At 41.2% G+C, this 16,789-nt stretch overlaps 3 protein-coding genes across 5 annotated transcripts; 2 read left to right on the forward strand and 1 right to left on the reverse strand.

Moving 5' to 3' along the window:
• Nucleotides 1-475: 475 nt before the first annotated feature.
• On the reverse strand, nucleotides 476-1,385 carry LOC125761489 (SAYSvFN domain-containing protein 1). The gene is made up of 2 exons (XM_049422648.1): nucleotides 1,126-1,385; nucleotides 476-1,058 (listed from the first exon to the last, which is right to left on the reverse strand). The coding sequence occupies exons 1-2, from the start codon at nucleotides 1,267-1,269 to the stop codon at nucleotides 627-629; spliced, it is 576 nt and encodes a 191-aa protein (XP_049278605.1). The 5' UTR covers nucleotides 1,270-1,385; the 3' UTR covers nucleotides 476-626.
• Nucleotides 1,386-1,580: 195 nt separating this feature from the next.
• Nucleotides 1,581-9,812, forward strand: LOC125761473 (protein TRC8 homolog). 2 transcript variants are annotated; one of them, XM_049422617.1, is made up of 7 exons: nucleotides 1,581-2,374; nucleotides 4,067-4,343; nucleotides 4,426-5,115; nucleotides 5,274-5,415; nucleotides 5,773-5,947; nucleotides 6,768-6,964; nucleotides 7,033-9,812. In XM_049422617.1, exons 1-7 carry the CDS (start codon nucleotides 2,110-2,112, stop codon nucleotides 7,825-7,827), a joined length of 2,541 nt encoding a protein of 846 aa, XP_049278574.1. In that variant the 5' UTR covers nucleotides 1,581-2,109; the 3' UTR covers nucleotides 7,828-9,812. The 2 variants fall into 2 exon arrangements, with proteins under 2 accessions (XP_049278574.1, XP_049278575.1); XM_049422618.1 differs by having other exon boundaries at nucleotides 1,584-2,374; nucleotides 6,783-6,964.
• A 3,504-nt stretch (nucleotides 9,813-13,316) lies between these two features.
• LOC125766286 (uncharacterized) lies at nucleotides 13,317-16,750 on the forward strand. Of its 2 annotated transcripts, XM_049432086.1 has the most exons (3): nucleotides 13,317-14,685; nucleotides 15,461-15,567; nucleotides 15,661-16,750. In XM_049432086.1, exons 1-3 carry the CDS (start codon nucleotides 14,628-14,630, stop codon nucleotides 16,744-16,746), a joined length of 1,251 nt encoding a protein of 416 aa, XP_049288043.1. In that variant the 5' UTR covers nucleotides 13,317-14,627; the 3' UTR covers nucleotides 16,747-16,750. The 2 variants fall into 2 exon arrangements, with proteins under 2 accessions (XP_049288043.1, XP_049288042.1); XM_049432085.1 differs by having other exon boundaries at nucleotides 15,461-16,750.
• The last annotated feature ends 39 nt before the right edge of the window (nucleotides 16,751-16,789 follow it).

Consider the following 16,789-nt stretch of genomic DNA (forward strand, 5'->3'; position numbering starts at 1 on the left):
TGCATTCTCATGAAGAAGCTGGATCATCGCTGTATTGTTGAGTTTTTTTGGTGTTCTAATTTCAGCTTCGAGCTTAATATGGTTTATTCTATAGATTGACTAGATCTCAGTAGAATGTAACTAGAATGTTTCAGTTGAAATTGAAATCCTTTCCTAAGTACGGCGATTTGATCGCTGATCATTATTATTTGTTAAACATTGGCAAGGAGTACCGACTTCTTGGTTATCAGGAATGAATTTTATAATCTTGGAACATATCTCTCTCCTTGGCTTTAACGACCTTTCAGGTCACGCAGGCCATTTCTGGCTTACTAGACTTATTTTACCACGTAGCCGGATAGTCAGTCCTTGGAATATTGGAACATATCTGAGGGTAAATTAAGGGGAAGCGTGTATGGTATATATAAATTAATTCAAAATTAATTAACATGCACATTAACATTAACATTAACAACACTTTAAAAGAAATGACAAGTCCAATATAAAACCATACAATTATATTATTCAATCACAACAGTTCTCAATTTCTGGCCATTTTCTAAACAACTCTCACGCCTATTGTATAACCATCAAAAATATTTAATAAATACCGAATCCTTCGAATAACAATCTCCGTTTAAGTGCAGTCAGTGTCTTATACCTATTTCCCGCTCAAATTGTTCAGCCTTTAGAGTACCGTCGATAGCTTCACAGTTTTCATTAAATACACTGTAAGCGCTTATCTCACCGGGAGCTTTCTTGGTACGTGTATTAAAGTATATCCCAAACAATGCCGAAAGCATCAGGAATACAACCCCGAATCGTAGTTCAATTGCAATGGCATAAAGGGTTGCCCAGAACAGAAAGTATACTAGATAGGTGAGGTACGTCAACCAGGATCGCGGTTTTGCTTCAGGTTGTTCTGTTTCATTCGATAACGTACTATCCGAAAGATCCGTCTCTAGGTGAGTTGGTTCAGTACTGGGACAGAAACGAACCGTTTTTACATTAATTTTACCGGGATGTTCAGCATCGTCTTTTTTTCGATTAGTAGAACTTTCTATCGGCGTTGTCTCGTTCTGGAAAGGTGTAAATAGCAATATTATCAAACTCATTTCCATTACGCACAATGCTGCGTTTACTCACATCTGCTTCGATAATGACGTGGGATGCTTTATCTGCAGTTTGCACTTGGTGGAAGGATACCATGTTGTAAATCCGTTCCTTGAAGTCGTTCAGGATAGCTTGACGGCGTTTTGTCTTTCTGTAGCTATCTAGCTTGGATTCCATGCGTATTTTAGTGTGTTTAAAATTATTAATTTACGAAAGAGAAATTTTGAAACTACTTCATCCCCTTCCCAGACAATAACAAAACAAACACCACTGACAGCTGTCGAGAGCAATGCACAAAGGTGTGCTGCTGTTTGGTTTTAGAACACAGCGTTTTAGAACATTGGTTTGTTTTGGCCTTTTTGTATGCTGTAAACAAATGTTTATCGGGGGAAAAATGTACAGCCAAATTTTTAATAAATTCTACAGTATTTTTTTCTAATTCACGCATAATCTTTTCATTATATCAGCTTATCACAAAACGAAACGTCAATGTCCATTTTCTGCCCACCCTGCAGTTTCTATACACCTTGAGCAGTAAGAAAAAAAATAACACCAACGAAAACGTTCTTTTCTACAATCCTCCGAAATTACGACAAATCGATCGAAAAACAAAAAGCCCCATACACGAACGTGCTGAAAACGAGTGTAGGCTAACCAAGTGCACAATATGTACATGGAAAACTGATCCGAAATTGAATAGTGCCGCTATTGTTGGCTCCTAACTGCTGCCAGCTTGCACAGCTGTAGCAATAATGGATGGCTCAAGACTGCAGTGATGTCGTGCGGATCTATTTGGTCAATTACTGCGAAACATAGTTCTACCCAGGCCCGATTCCGCTCGATCCTACCAAATAAGTGCTCCTTTATCGAAATTTATTTAGCATTGGTTTGTCAACAAAAAAAAAGAAACCCGCCTGAAGTGGGCCAACCAACGCAAAAGTGAAATAGTTAAATGCTTGTGTGTGTGTTTTTTTTATGTTTTAATCAGTGAGTGCAAATAGTACGTCATAGCTCAAAATGTCCGTGGTTCGAACGAAGGTCCTCGGACTGGTGGACGTAATTATGCGCGTCCCCAGCCTGTTTATCATCGACGAAATCCTCAAAATGGGTATGGGCGTGCCGATAGCTCAGCCCATGGGCCAGGTGCCGAATAGTACCGCCATCAATCTGGATCCTCCCGTAGCCGCAATGCTCCCGGAAGATGATCGAGGGATGCAGGACAGCATCGAGGTGTACAAATTCATTTCGTTCGCAGTGTTCAAGTTTCTCTTCTGTCTGTTCGGTAAGCAGCCACTGGCCAGTGACCAAGCGTTGGTTTATCTTTCGTATTTCAGTACGATTTTTTTCCAGCAGACGATGTGTATCATATCAAAGAAAGTTCCCGTCATCCATTTTTAGCTGTGTGTTTTATCTAGCGGTACCTGTATTTCCCGCATACCCACTGTTTCCTTCCCAGTTTTGGCGTTTGGTTAGCTCGTTGCCGTATCAATACGGCCAACCAACCTGTTTGCAAAGAATATGCGAACACCCGTTCCTCACCTGACAGCCGTAGCCTTGGCACGGGATGTAGGTTATTTTGTATGGCCATCTCTTTCCTACCGGCTCACGGCAGTGACCTGCATTCTGGTACACAGTAAACCTTCCGTCCCTGCCCACCTAGAGCAAAAGGATGCAAGAGAATGTATCAACTTTTATCAAATCATTCTTTTCCTTTCTACCATTGACGTCACTTTGTTTGCATAATTTATAAAATATACAAATACATGGCGACTGCAAACAAAAATTCATACAATGAACGTGTTACGTTTATACAAGGGAAGTAATTGTAGCTGATTCGCAATTTATTTAACGTATTTTAGTTCAAAAATATCGAATAAAACCCTTCGAGTTCAAATGCGTCACAGGTATGCACCGCGTTTGTACGGTCTGTGTTTCGACCTTCAAGGTTCTGGTATGGGAGGAAGAGGTAATGAACCACAACGACAACTAACTGCTCGTCATGCTCATGGTACAGCATCATGCCTTTCAAGCCCATGAACGGAACATCTTTCATCGATCACAGACTGGTTGTTTACTGTATGATCCAATATGGTCGTTTACTAACAAATAGCACCCCAATTACGGTTGGATGATGTAGATAAATTGTATCATCAATGCAATATCATTCTAGAATCTATAAAATGCTTGTAACAGTTGTGTTGATATCGGTCCATCCATGATATCGATCTACATTGATCATTGCCGTTCGTGATGTCAGTTAAAAACTGGATATTAATTTGATTTGCTTTAATGTTTTATGATTCTTACATCGCGTGACAAGCAGTTAAAGGAGGTTTGAATGATTGATTCAATTCATGAGAACCATTCCAGAACCAGGTTCCCTAGCACTAAGTTGAAATATAGAGGGAGAATACATTTTAAGTATATGATTCTGAACCCTATTTTATTTGGTTTTTGTTAGTCTTTATAATTATGTTGAAATCATACCGCACATGTATTTAATGGTTAAAGAAAGATATACCAACTCGTTTCAAAACGGCCGATGAGGACAGTGAAGCTTTAGCAGGTGCAGCGGTAGCAGTACCTACCGTTCAATGATTCAGCATGTTTCCTGATAACGTTCCCACTGTCTTCCAATGGTAGTGGCAAGTTTGCTGACGGTAGATCGTACCGTGGATTAACGCACTTGATGCCATCACACAATTGTACGCTTGTATAAACCATTTACAACCACTTAAAGACGCAAGAAGTTTCGCTTCATACTGTAGACCGCGGTGTACAAATGTTAGTTTTGTTTAGGTTGCGTGGCCAAACATTATACAAACAGTGCGAAGTACAATGATATGGTGTAAAATGACCATCGAAAGGAGATGGTAAACGTTTCTAATGCAATTTTTATTCTAATCTTTTTATTCAAAAGGAGTTAATCGCAATCATGTTATGAGTTCTATGCAAATCTTTTCTTTTCCATCAGGTGCCATCAGTGCAGCTTGTGTATTCATGCTATGGACCCGGCATTTAGTCATCGTGTACATGTACATCGTATCGGTGGGATTGATTTTCTTATCCTATTGGAGCAATGTGTCCGCCCTGTCGGTAATATCTGACAGTCCCAGCCTGTTGGAGGATGTTCTGTCGCTCAATATGGACCGCTTGCTTGATCCTGGAGGTGTTCTGATCTCAATACTGCCACATCTGCTTGCCCAATGGTTGATGGGTGTCATCTTTGCCTATATTCATTTAGGACCACGGTAGGCAACAAATAAAATTAATTTCAAAATCATTTAGCTACGGAGCATTTCGAATATTAATCGTTTCTTACCTTATTTTCAGGCACAAAATCATTCAAAAGGCGCTTCCGTTCAGTTTCTTAATGCCACTGCTGCTTGCGATGCTGCCACTGCCGTCGATAGTCCTTAAACATTCCCCCGCTTTTGCCGCCATCCTGCCTCTTGTGCTATCGAAGATCGCACTCTGGAGCTCCTCATTTGATGTAGTGAAAACGATCCTCAGTGGGTATCAGCACGCCCGCAACTTTGCCAGCAATTTCGGCATTGCGACATTGATCGAGAACGAATGGCAGCGCTTGAACGTACCGTGTGTGCTGCGCGTGTTTTGGACGATACGGCTAACGGAGCATCTCATCAGCTTGCTTATGTCGTCGGAGGCTCCACTACGCTTTGCTGCCACGGTGCAAAGTGTGCTGGTCAGTGGGTGCGAAACCCTAACAGCCGTTCTCGGCATGACCAGCATCATTTCCTTGATATGCCACTACATTGGCAAGATGTTTCAGCTGTTTCTCCTTTCCGAGGACTATGATGAGGATAAATCGATCGGTACGGTGTCGGCGATACTTTTCTACATTTTGGCCCTACAAACAGGGCTTACATCGCTCTCACCGGACAAACGCATTATACGATTGTGTCGCAATATGTGCCTGCTAGTGACGGCTTTGTTGCACTTTTTGCACAACATTGTTGCACCCATACTAATGTCACTGAGTGCTGCCCGCAATCCATCACGGTGAGTACTAAGAAGAACCTTGCAACATGTTTGTCGCAAATCAATGCCATAACAAACACACAAACCCATCGTCTTGTGCCACCGGTGTCACTTAACCATGTTTTTTTTAAATGTTTTGTTCACTCTCCTCGCGTTCCGGGTATGTTTGCATTTCACAGCAAGCGTCACGCACGGGCATTAATAGTGTGTGCTTTCCTTCTTATTGCGCCCGGATCATTGCTGGCCGTACTCTGGGCCAGCCACTCACCCTCCACGTGGTTGTTAGCCGTGACTGCTTTCTCAGTTGAAGTGATTGTGAAGGTAAGTTAGGAATTGTATTATAATTGATCTACTACTTTAGAAAATACGCACTAGTACTTGGAAGAAACACACGGAATTGTACAGATTAGGTATTTTCCTGTTGAGAAAGCTCACAAGGAATGATATAATTACTCACTACTTAATGGGCATCTTGTTTTCGAGCGTGTCCAGATGCTCCGAAACGAGGTTTCATGTGGTTAAATGTTTTGTTTATTTCACATATTGTATTAGTTAAGATTCTATTCGGTGTCGCGCTGTGTGACTTTGCTGGGTTTTGTAATTTAATGTATAAGCTGAAAATTTGTACAATCACCTTATCGAAACGTTACTTTCTTTAATCGAATTCTCCTTTCTCAGGTTCTCGTCAGTTTGGCAACGTACACGCTTTTCCTGCTTGATGCCCGGCGTCAAACATTCTGGGAGAAGCTGGATGATTACGTTTACTACATACGTGCGTTTGGAAATTCTGTCGAATTCTGCTTCGGAATATTTCTCTTTTTCAATGGAGCCTGGATATTGATTTTCGAATCCGGTAAGCACGCATCCGTTTGTTTGGAATCATACTTAAAGTGTGCTAGCCTACGCGAAGGGAGAAAAAAAATGCACACCTTGCAGAAACCTTCGGCGCTTATTACTTGCTGTCGTTATCCTTTCCTTTAGCTTGTTGTTTGGTAGTTTATTTTCCTAACGAATTACCTCCAAACTGTTTTTGTTTTCGATTTCATACATTTATATTTCTTATTGTTAAGTAATCAATACCTGTAGTAATGATTTCTTGTTTCTCATTAGGCATAATTTTTGAAACTATTGGATACTAGTTCGTTTGGCGACAAATATTCGTGACCTTGAAGCTTTTTTTTGATTTCGAACATATTTATGTACAATATTTTCTCAAACAGTAACTTACGAAAATTTTTACGATGCATCGAACAATTGTGAGCAAAATTTTGAAACAAAAGTAAAACATTAGCATTGATTGCGCATAAGTTGCAAATTAATTTAAATTAGTGTCCCTTTGTATCGCCATCGGTAGAAACATAGTACAATGATTGTTTTTGCTGTTACTTTGTATAATTTACAAAAAATTTCCTTTCTTTCTCATTCTTTCCTTCCTATTTTTATTTTCATTTTTGTGTGGCTTCTGTTAATTGAATTTCCTAACTCACTAAAACCACCAAACAACAATTATGGACACGACATCTGGTTCCATCTTCATATTCTCACCCTATCTTCATGCCACCCTGCCTCTCACAAACTTAACTTCCTCCTCCTGCCGTTGTTCCCATTCATCCCAATTTCCGATTCCATCGAAATGTCGGTTTTGTACTGCTTGATGCCTCGCTTACATTTAGAACTGATTCCTATAGGCGGTGCCATACGCGCACTAATGATGGGTATCCATGCGTACTTCAACATCTGGTGTGAGGCTCGTGCCGGCTGGGTAGTGTTTATGAAGCGTCGGACAGCGGTACACAAAATATCATCCCTACCGGAAGCCACTACCGTTCAACTGCATCAATTTGATGACGTATGCGCTATTTGTTATCAGGTAAACCAGCTTGTTTTAATTGTTTTATCAGATAATTCAAAAATTCTACACTTTTTTCACTACTACAGGATATGACATCGGCCAAAATCACTCGATGCAATCACTACTTTCATGGTGTTTGTCTACGGAAGTGGTTGTACGTTCAGGATCGTTGCCCACTGTGTCACGAGATTATCATGAACCAGGATGGCAATCCGGGGGAAGACACAATAGAGGAACAAGCGAACAATTTTGATAATGCGCGAGCGGATTCACGTGTTGGTAGACCCGGGAATGAAACTGCAAACCGTCAACAAAATGTTGCCCACGGTGGCATCTTGCACAATGCCGATCAAGCAGATGCGCTCAATCAACCGTTATTCGATGATACGTTTTTGGAGGAGCAAATAACCAATCATAATCGATCAAGTGCCACTAGATCACTAGGTGAAAATACAATCGACTTACACGATGCACAAATGGCAGCATCGATAAGATCCACCCTCCAGGAACCGGTTCCTGAACATCTGCGTTTCGTCAGGTCTCTTGGTGGCATTGCGAATGTACAAGCAGCAAATGCAACTGAACTGAGACAATCCGAGAGCGATTTACTAATGCCACTGGTAGAGAATGAAGTTCAGCTCGTTACGACCGAGGGTGTACATGCTAGCGACAGTGGGAGCAGCTACGCTAGCACATCGGAAAGCATCAGTAGCAATATGGAAGATACCGGTGGTAGCAGCAGTAGCAGCACCGGAAGTGGCACACTGTCAGGACTGTCAAACAGTTCACTAGTGTCCGCTGCTGCTATTTCATTTAACCTACGAAGGCACCACGTTCTTTTACAGCAACAGCAACAGCAGCCAAACGCACCAAGAGAATAACAACCAAAACAGATAATTGCACACATGGCATAGATCATGTTCGGCATAGCAAAGTTGAATGCATCACGCGCACAAACGCTGGCAAAAATACATACGAAACGAAACTCGTCTCGTCCAGCATCCCATAACCGAGCCTAAGACGCTTGCCAAAACCGCCTAGGGGTGAGAGTGTTGCAACCGGTTCAAACCGATACGCAAGTATTTATTTAGCCAACAAAACGCAAAATGTACGACGACTATCCGTGATGCAAATTTAAGGACTGAACGAGAAAAGACGGTGTAAGGACACTTATCGGGTAAGCGGTTGTGTGTACATTTCTAGTAATTGATGGTAAACGAAACACAGAAAAAAAATGTAGCGTGTATATTTATATTAACTTGTTTATAATGAACCGGAACATAAGGGCTTAAAATTGGGGTGAGCCAGAAAAAAAGAGCGATCATCGTGAACGTGCGTTGATGATCATGATAGTCTTTCTAGGCTCACCTGATGGATAGTGGGGGAAGGGTTTTTGGGAACGGGTGGTATTCGATTGAATCACACTAACGAAAGGAAAAAGTGTACTAACTGCTTCTTTCGTACACAATCTGTGACAAATGAAACGCGAACAGAAACACAGGGATTGTTAGGTGTACTGGAATTACGTCCCATACGCAAATAGTAGAAGATCTGCAAATTTGGCAACAACAAACCATCTTTTTACAGGTTCATGCTGAGTATCTAAACTGATCACACTTTTCGTTGTGAATCGGCTTTATGCTAGTTAAGGGTTACGTTTTATTTTTCTACCTCTCTTCTTCTTCTTGCCCAAAGTAAATCGTGCAATAATTACACATTGTCTCGAATCGAGCACAAATAACAGGCGAAACCGTTGGTGGCAACGATCGTTAAGATGCACCATCGGCGTTGGCTAATTTACGTTCCGTTGTTTCATTACCGTCCAAGAATTGGTAGTTGAACGAGTTGTGTCCTAAAGCTCTAGACGTACTTTATCGTACGCCGCATTCGTCCTAACTATCGTATCGTCGAAAGTGAAATACCATGCGGGCTGAGAAATAGATGAGTTAAATGTACGGAATAACAAAAAAAAAGAAACGGAAAAGATTGAATTGCAAATTAAAATGATCAATTAACCGATTTCTCGTTGTTTAATCGCTATTGCATAAAATGGTACACACAATACACCTTCCTCTGTCTGGTATGAATAGCGGAAATATTACATACAGATCAGAATGCACAAAGCTGTAAATTTACTTCCTGCAGCAAACAACAAACAAAAAATCGATGGCAACTGTATAGCAAGTAAACTAACGCTTATGGCACAAAGGTACAGGATCTTTTTTTTTTCTTTGTAAACTATATTTCACCTGGTGAATTTTATCACTTCACTCTACTGATAAGGTGATGTTTTACATGTTGCGTGGACGACATTTTGCTGCTTCGAATGATCTTTCTGTATTGCGTTGATTTTGATCGCTAAATATTTTAACACTTTTACTATCAGCAGTGTGTGTCCAATTTCATTCTTTAAGAAGCAATTCTGGGCATATGTATATATACATATAGTTGTGGTCTTGAAAAAGATAACCCAAATAAAAATGACCAGACATAAAAACAGAAATTCAGCTGTGAGATAATAAACAAAGTAGCAAAAACTGTTGTAGGTATATTCCTAAAAAAAATGCATTTTTTCAACAACGCTTCAATGTTCAATGAACATCCGAAAAAATAACAATCCCCGGGACTGTTTGGTACACATTTATACGACGCGTCCCAAAAACAATTCTTTTTAAAAACTATTTTCTCTTATCAACTCAAGGTGTCGTGCAAAAAGCATCTAACGAGCGGAGAACTGCAACAGTATCTGATCGCCGCTCTTGAACTACTTTTATTTCGTGACTTTAATGCTTCTTCTTCTGTCTATTTCATTTGCAATTTTACGTTGCCTCTCACACTGGAAAATAAAAACCAAATCAACATCCAACGATTGTAGCGTAATTTTGTAACACCCGAAAGTCGACCAAATGAGCTGCTAACAAACTGTGGCCAAGTTTCGCGCCAAAATAAGTGAATACCCTGTCTTCTAGTCACCGACCAGAGCAAGTAAAGAATGGCACACTAAATAAAGCGTTCCGAATGGCTCTGTTACAAACGAGACCGGCGACAACATCGGCGAGGGAAAAAATATCCCTCCCCACCCGAAGGTGTATTCTTCATTGCCAGCAAGCATTAAAGATCACCATTGTATGTGGCTTGATCATGCACCACTTTATATCCAGCACATTAAAAAGATAGCTCAGAAGTACAGCTCAAGTCTCTGTCTGGGGGGGCGCATCGGGCAAAAGCGAAAAGGCACAAAAACAAAAATTGCGTCCCCTCGAGTCAAACCAAACACCCAAATGTGTGCCATTTAGGTGAAAATCAGATGCCTGATGAGGGCACCAGCCGTGCGTTTTTTTTTTTTCGTTTTCCACTGTAGATGTGCCGGGAAAAGCAGCAGTGGCAATCGCAGTGTTGCATCAGCAACTACCGCTGACCTTATTTCACTTTCTGCCTCACCAAACATCGTACGGCGTTCTCCAAAGGGGTTTTGATACACGGGCCCTGATGGCCCACTTGCCTTAGGCGAGGAGGTTCTTGAAATTTTAAATATTTACCTCATTCGCGCGTTTGCCAGCATTATTTGGTACATCTGCCACCACGAGATGGATCTTCCCCGGTAGGCAGAGGGATCACGCACCTGGCTGGTCCTGCTGCCGCGGCACTATAACTATGCAGATGTATATCACGTTTTTCCCACCTCCTACGACCTATCTATGTAGGGAAGGTGGTTCATGAAAAACGGCAATTGGAACCGTACGCTTACGGTTAAACCCACGGGGAAAAATGATGTTTGCTAAAGAGGAAAAAGCAATGCAGCAATCACCGCAAGCAAGGTGCTGAAAACTCTCTTTGCAGAAAAGGCGTTTTCGCACTGTCATGAATCATAATTAAATTACACTCGACCCAACATACCCACTACTTTATTATTACTTATTTATCATATATTTGTGCAGCACGACTCGACACATATTTTAAAGCACCGGATGTTTTTTTTTTCTTCTTGCCATTTCCGTAACCTATTTTGTTTGGTTCATCTGTGCCACATTGAACGTGTTTTTCACCTGAACATTTTCATTCATTTTTTTTTCGTTTTCCATGCAACGAATAAATTGTAAGGAAGAAATTAATGAACAAATCTTATCATTAAGAATTATTGATTCTCTTCCAGCTTTCCAAATACAGCAGATTTGAACATTTGTAGATGATCTCTACCTAAAGTATATTTTGTATTATCTATTGTCATAAGTCTGTTCCTCACTAACGATCAACTAGCCTGAAACTTAGAAAAGGAGGATGAAAATAAAGGAAATTATAGCTATTGGGTTAGCTTTTTCATGGCCTTGACAATCAACTGCACCTTTATGTTTGTTTCAATTTTATTGAAGAAGATCTTCCGTTAACAGTTTGTTTCAAAAAAGTTCTGTTAGTTACGTTTCCGAGGTTTTAAGAGGGTTAACAACTTTCGGCAAAAACCTTGATCATCCGTACTCGATTTTCTTCAGTGTTCTTCAGTGATCTTCAGTGAGAACATTTCTTTTTCTTCGATCATCAAACGTTGAAATTCTTCGAGTCTTCGTTGATTTGGTACTGGTCAACGTTGTGAAGTTGGCATGTGTGGCATTCACTGGTCAAAAGCCTACCATGTCCAGGAACTTCTTCGACGTTTGGTCGCTTGATCGTCTTTCTAGACGAAAGATAAGCCCTCGATCATCACTTTGAAGTTTTACTGCGTTGAATGGCCAGAGTAATTTCCATTCTATGATCTGAACTTTCTCCAAAACTGAAAAGCGCAAGTTGTATGTAGTGCAAGCATGCAGACCTAGAACTCCTAGGTCTATGAAGTAGCCAAGTGAACCAAAAGAACCAAAAGCAGAAAGGAATATTCTAGTAACGTTTAGCGTATTTCATTTATATTTTAATAGTTGAGTTAAATACAAACCAACAGTAAATTTATTATCCAATTCAAACTAAAACCCTACGCATCTCATCTCAGTCACATTCACTTCGTACAACCACAAGGACACGGTTAGCAAGAGTTTATGTTTATGAAATTGCGTGCATTGCTGCTGTTATTCGCAACAGCATATTACTTAATCCACAACCATACGACACATGTTTGCTCACCGACTTTGTGCAAATAATTACAACGCTTAGCATAACCGAACGAGCCCGATAACAATATGCGTAATATCTTACAACCGAAGTGACATTGTACGTCGAGGATGATGATTGCACACCCTGCCATATCCCATCATCTATTGTTACCGCAGCAAATAAGCAGTAATAGTACACTGGCGCTTTTGCTAAAATTAGACGATAATTTGATGTGTCAAATTGCTCAAAACGAGCAAAAAACGTAAAGACTATTTCTGGCTTTATGGCTGATTTTCCTCCTTCGTATGCTTTCGCATATCCTCGTTGTGGCGGATCGAGAGTGCATGTGACACAAAGATTTCATGTTGTCACACCACATGGCATGGTGGAAGCAACGGAAGGGGCGCAAAAAACAGTTTAAAATTAGTGAATGCAGTACGCGGGACACGATTCACTCACAATCAGATTCACTTTCTGTCGATTTTAGTGTTAGAGAAATGAATGCCCATTGTCTTTTCAATTGGAAGGTAATTCGTCTCGCATGTGTTTGTGTGTGATTTGCCACATTTTCGCCCTCCGCCCTTCGAAGCAAAAAAAAAGCAAATCCCACCGAGGAAAGGAGGGTCACATGGGCTTTCCTACCGTACCAGTGGCTTGACAGATGAAGAGCTTCTTTTTCACCTGTTCGCTTTTCACATCATGCCAGTAAAAGACCGGGAACACTTTTCATTTCCTCACCCATAGTTTTAACAACTTGGCAATCTTGAGGGGGGAAGAAAAAGGCGCGACATGCTTCCTACCGGGACTCCACTATTGCCCACTACCCATGTCTGTGCATTTTCTTTTCTCTTTTTTCCCCCGAGACAGTCGCGTTACACGATTCGGATACACTAATACGCGTGCTAACCGGTCAGTCTTTCTATCAGCAAAATTTCAATCGCTACAGCCAGACACTCTTCACGCAAAAGCCAGCGACAAGTGCCTGGCGCAACGAAATGGCAACAAATTGCTCCGCTACAAAGGTGAATTAGTGTTGTGTTTTTTGTATCACTTTAAGGCACTTAGCCCGTGGGGTAAAAGCGCGGTTGCATTTCGAGTAAGATCGATCGTTTGTACCGGTGATGATCATTGCTGTTTGAACATTTCTACAGATGAAAGCTTTCAGGTTTTAAATATGCTTTTGAAGGTTGGAGATCTTAGTTTTTTTTTTGTAATAAATTTTGCAGCTGCTTTAAAATAGTATTGTTGATTAACTAGTAATTAATATAAGCGTCTCGTTTAATCCGCGTAGCTCAGAATAAGACAACAAGGGAAATCAATTGAAAAAAAATTGCAGCTGATTGAAATAATATTAAATTTATGTTTTTCTTTGAAAGTTTCCAAATATAGCTCATATTCTACTAATTCCCAGTTTGCCAGTACAGTTTGAGAATAAATACTAAAATAAAATAACATATCTGAAATTAGATCGTACTTATTATAATAGTCTACATGAAGAAAATACAGCTCGAACATTTTTTTCTAGTTGTTTTTCTTAATTATTTGACCTTAACAATATCAACAAATTGCATCTCCTTTGCATAAAGTCACGAAGAAATGGTAAAACTTTTCCAACATAAGAACACAAGATGCATCCAGTAAAAAAAACTTACTAACGACTTCTTCACGGCACACTCATTATGAGGTTACATGGAAAAGATACCCAGTACGACCGGGAAAAGAAGGACCACAGCAGAATGGTACCACCGCCGCTCACTGATCCGGAACGGACGAGAACCGGCCTGACGAAGAATATGTGCAACCCGAAGTGAACGGGGTCTCAAAACTATCCATGGGCGCTAACATTCAGACATGTTTCCCGTGAGTGTGGAGGCGGAAGACGCATTTCACGCAACGTGATTTGTGTACTCGCTTCTGCTCTGTGTTCGTCTTTTACTTTACTTTTCTTTTGCCAGCCCATTTCAATGCCAGTTTCGCCTGTGATCCCCAAACGACCTGTGCTGCACCTGCACCAAGGGCTCCCAAAAAGGAAGGGAATGTCGTCAGGTTGCGGTGGCGCTGCCAAACCAACCAAATCCCGGTCTGCTACACACAGCAACCATACCGGATTGCTTTGGCCCTTACAATAAAATGCCTCCCCCTGTGTGTTTGTGTGCCCTGGATCTGGGGGGTGGAAGATGTACCACAAAATGGAACTGGAAATACAAAAAAAAAAAGGTACGACTGCAATCGGCCCCATAAACGGGAGGGGTGGTACATCATCCCCATGTTAGGATGCACGCTGGGAAAAGCTTCCCTCCCGCTTTTTCATGGTGCGGTTGTTGATTTCGGTTCGGAGGTGGATACCACTTTCGGTCCGCAGAGCTTCAGTCTACAAATGACTTTCGACGACGGAACTCTTCGTATGGTGCTTATGCGATCCACCGCCAGTGGCCCTAAGTTAAACGACGACAGTGCGTGGTTTTATGATAACCTAGTGTTTTATTCGCTGCATGACGCTAACATTAAAATAGTGTTGTGAAAAGTTGTGTGATCATCAATTGTGTGAAAAACAAAAAATCCCAAAAATTGTACAAGTGAATCAGTTTACCAAAACATTGAAATGTGTCGTCAGTTCTGGATCTTTCTGTTATGTTTCTCTACGTCTGATTTTGTTTTAGGTGAGCAAACGTGGGGAGAAACTTTATTTAAAATGTGATATATTTTCAAACACAAATTTTTATAAAATGTACACAAACAAATTTACAACATGAACAAAACCCCAACTGAAACAGGGCAAATCCCTAATGCACCGTTATATAGTGATTCTTTTTTTTTTTTTAAAAACGTTGCGTCTCTATTTTGCTACCGAAAAGTGATCATCTGCGATCAGTGCCCCGGGTACATTATATGGGAAAAGTGTGATGTAATTGTTGACGCTAAAGGCTCCCGCACTTTCGTTGGCTATTGTTTTAGTTTTGTTGGGCGTTTCAGTGCTTCAGTTACAGTGGTTAATGTGAACGTGAAAATTCGAAAAGACACAATAGCTACAGCACTACGGCGGGCTAAAGCGCTAAAATGTGTGGACTTTATAAATATCAACTGTTCTCTAATATTGTGTCGTGTGTAAACATAAAATTCCAAATTTAAAACATTTGTAAAAAATGCAGCACATAGGATCGTTTTGCTTTTGTTGTGTCATGTACAGTGATTATTTGTATTTAAAATATTTAAAATCCTGTGAAACGTACAAATGATTAGTTTAGCTCTATTAATAAGGATGAGGATTAATAAGAATTCATTTTATATTAAGAAGGATTAACAGTAGTTTTCGAAGGGTAAAAATTTAAATTAAATGTACACCGATGATGTTGTAAATTAAACGTTCTTCCATAAGGATTGCTGTGAACTAGTGGCCAGATTATTTACAGTATGATTTTGTTTTTGCTACACCAGGACGTACAAGAACCATTCGCAATCTGTATGGACAACGATGTGCTAATCGTTTGGAATCGGCCCTTGACACTACACTGCGCCGTAGTCAACAACGCTCCGGTTCCAGCGTAAGCCTTTTTTACACGCTAATCCTTATTTCCGATACATACATGAACGCGCCGGTTGTACTAATTCATTTTCCCCTACGGTTCCTTCCTAAGTCGATTATAGATTTCTCCGACAACGGACCATCGCACAGGCCGACATTATTTGATGCTGCTGGACAACGGTCACCATTCAGCAGCAACAATTACAACGAAGAAATTCAACAGATCGTCTCCGAGTACAAGCATAAGCTTAGCAACCCTTCCAGTAGTGGTTCCTCACCTTCTTACTTTCAACCATCCAGTTCCACAAACACGCTGGCCGCCGCACAAGTCGAAGTGGCCAATTTAAGAGTAAGAATTCCACAAAACCATCACTGGGTAGTGGTCGATCGATGTCAATTCATCGAACACAACCGGACGCTGGACACGAAACTCGAGTTCCCCGATCTGCAAATAAGCGGACGCGTTATCATGCATCCGTCCGGTGGCCGTTGCGATATGATTTTACGGCTGCGTCGTGCGGGCATTGAATTTCGTACCATACCCCTGATACCCTCGGGTGTCGGTGAACGAAGCCGCCAGGCGAACGTGCGCACGGATTCACATTTCTCCGAACCTGGCTTCATATCGGTTTTTGCGCACAGTTGCGAAGGACCGAGCGGTATAAAGTATCGGATTAACTCGAAACGGCGTCACTTCTTCAATCGCCAACCGGTAACGTCACCTTCGTACTATGGGCGAGATCGACGAAGATCGCTCGACTACCTCGATGAAGATCTGGTCGCCAACAACGACGGACTGAACGATGTGTTTAAGCTTAATGATGGTGATGCCCTGTTCCTGTCGCCGTCCACCTTCGTCAACATTGATGGAGAAGATCAAGATGGATTCGGACCGGGTGGCCCAAGCGCCAGTCAGGATCCGAACAGTAGAACATTCTTTGCGGAAAGAAACCCTTTCTCCTATTCGGCTTATGGTGGACCTCCAAACAATTACGCAAACGAGCATGCCAACCCGGACAAAGGCTGGCAAAATGTAGAAACGAACGAAGCGTTGGATGATGCATATTCGAATGAAATTGATAACCTCTTTTCGAAGGGTGTGCGTGGCCTCCTTACCACGTACATGCAAAAAGCCCTCCAGCCCGCGATCAAGGAAACGCTAATGGAAAGCATGGGATATACACTGTCGTATGGTTAACTCGCTTAACGTCCCTTGTATGAATGTTTATATGTAATAAATT

This window comes from Anopheles funestus, chromosome 2RL (assembly GCF_943734845.2).
Source record: "Anopheles funestus chromosome 2RL, idAnoFuneDA-416_04, whole genome shotgun sequence".
NCBI lineage: Eukaryota > Metazoa > Arthropoda > Insecta > Diptera > Culicidae > Anopheles > Anopheles funestus.

Excerpts from the sequence above, each read along its gene's own strand:
- LOC125761489 (XM_049422648.1), bottom strand. The coding sequence starts at position 1,269 with ATGGAATCCAAGCTAGATAGCTACAGAAAGACAAAACGCCGTCAAGCT. Across the intron at positions 1,059-1,125 it reads ACGTCATTATCGAAGCAGAT|AACGAGACAACGCCGATAGA; the intron begins GTGAGTAAACGC and ends ACACCTTTCCAG.
- LOC125761473 (XM_049422617.1), top strand. The coding sequence starts at position 2,110 with ATGTCCGTGGTTCGAACGAAGGTCCTCGGACTGGTGGACGTAATTATG. Across the intron at positions 2,375-4,066 it reads GTTTCTCTTCTGTCTGTTCG|GTGCCATCAGTGCAGCTTGT; the intron begins GTAAGCAGCCAC and ends CTTTTCCATCAG. Across the intron at positions 6,965-7,032 it reads TATGCGCTATTTGTTATCAG|GATATGACATCGGCCAAAAT; the intron begins GTAAACCAGCTT and ends TCACTACTACAG.
- LOC125766286 (XM_049432085.1), top strand. The coding sequence starts at position 14,628 with ATGTGTCGTCAGTTCTGGATCTTTCTGTTATGTTTCTCTACGTCTGAT. Across the intron at positions 14,686-15,460 it reads TACGTCTGATTTTGTTTTAG|GACGTACAAGAACCATTCGC; the intron begins GTGAGCAAACGT and ends TTGCTACACCAG.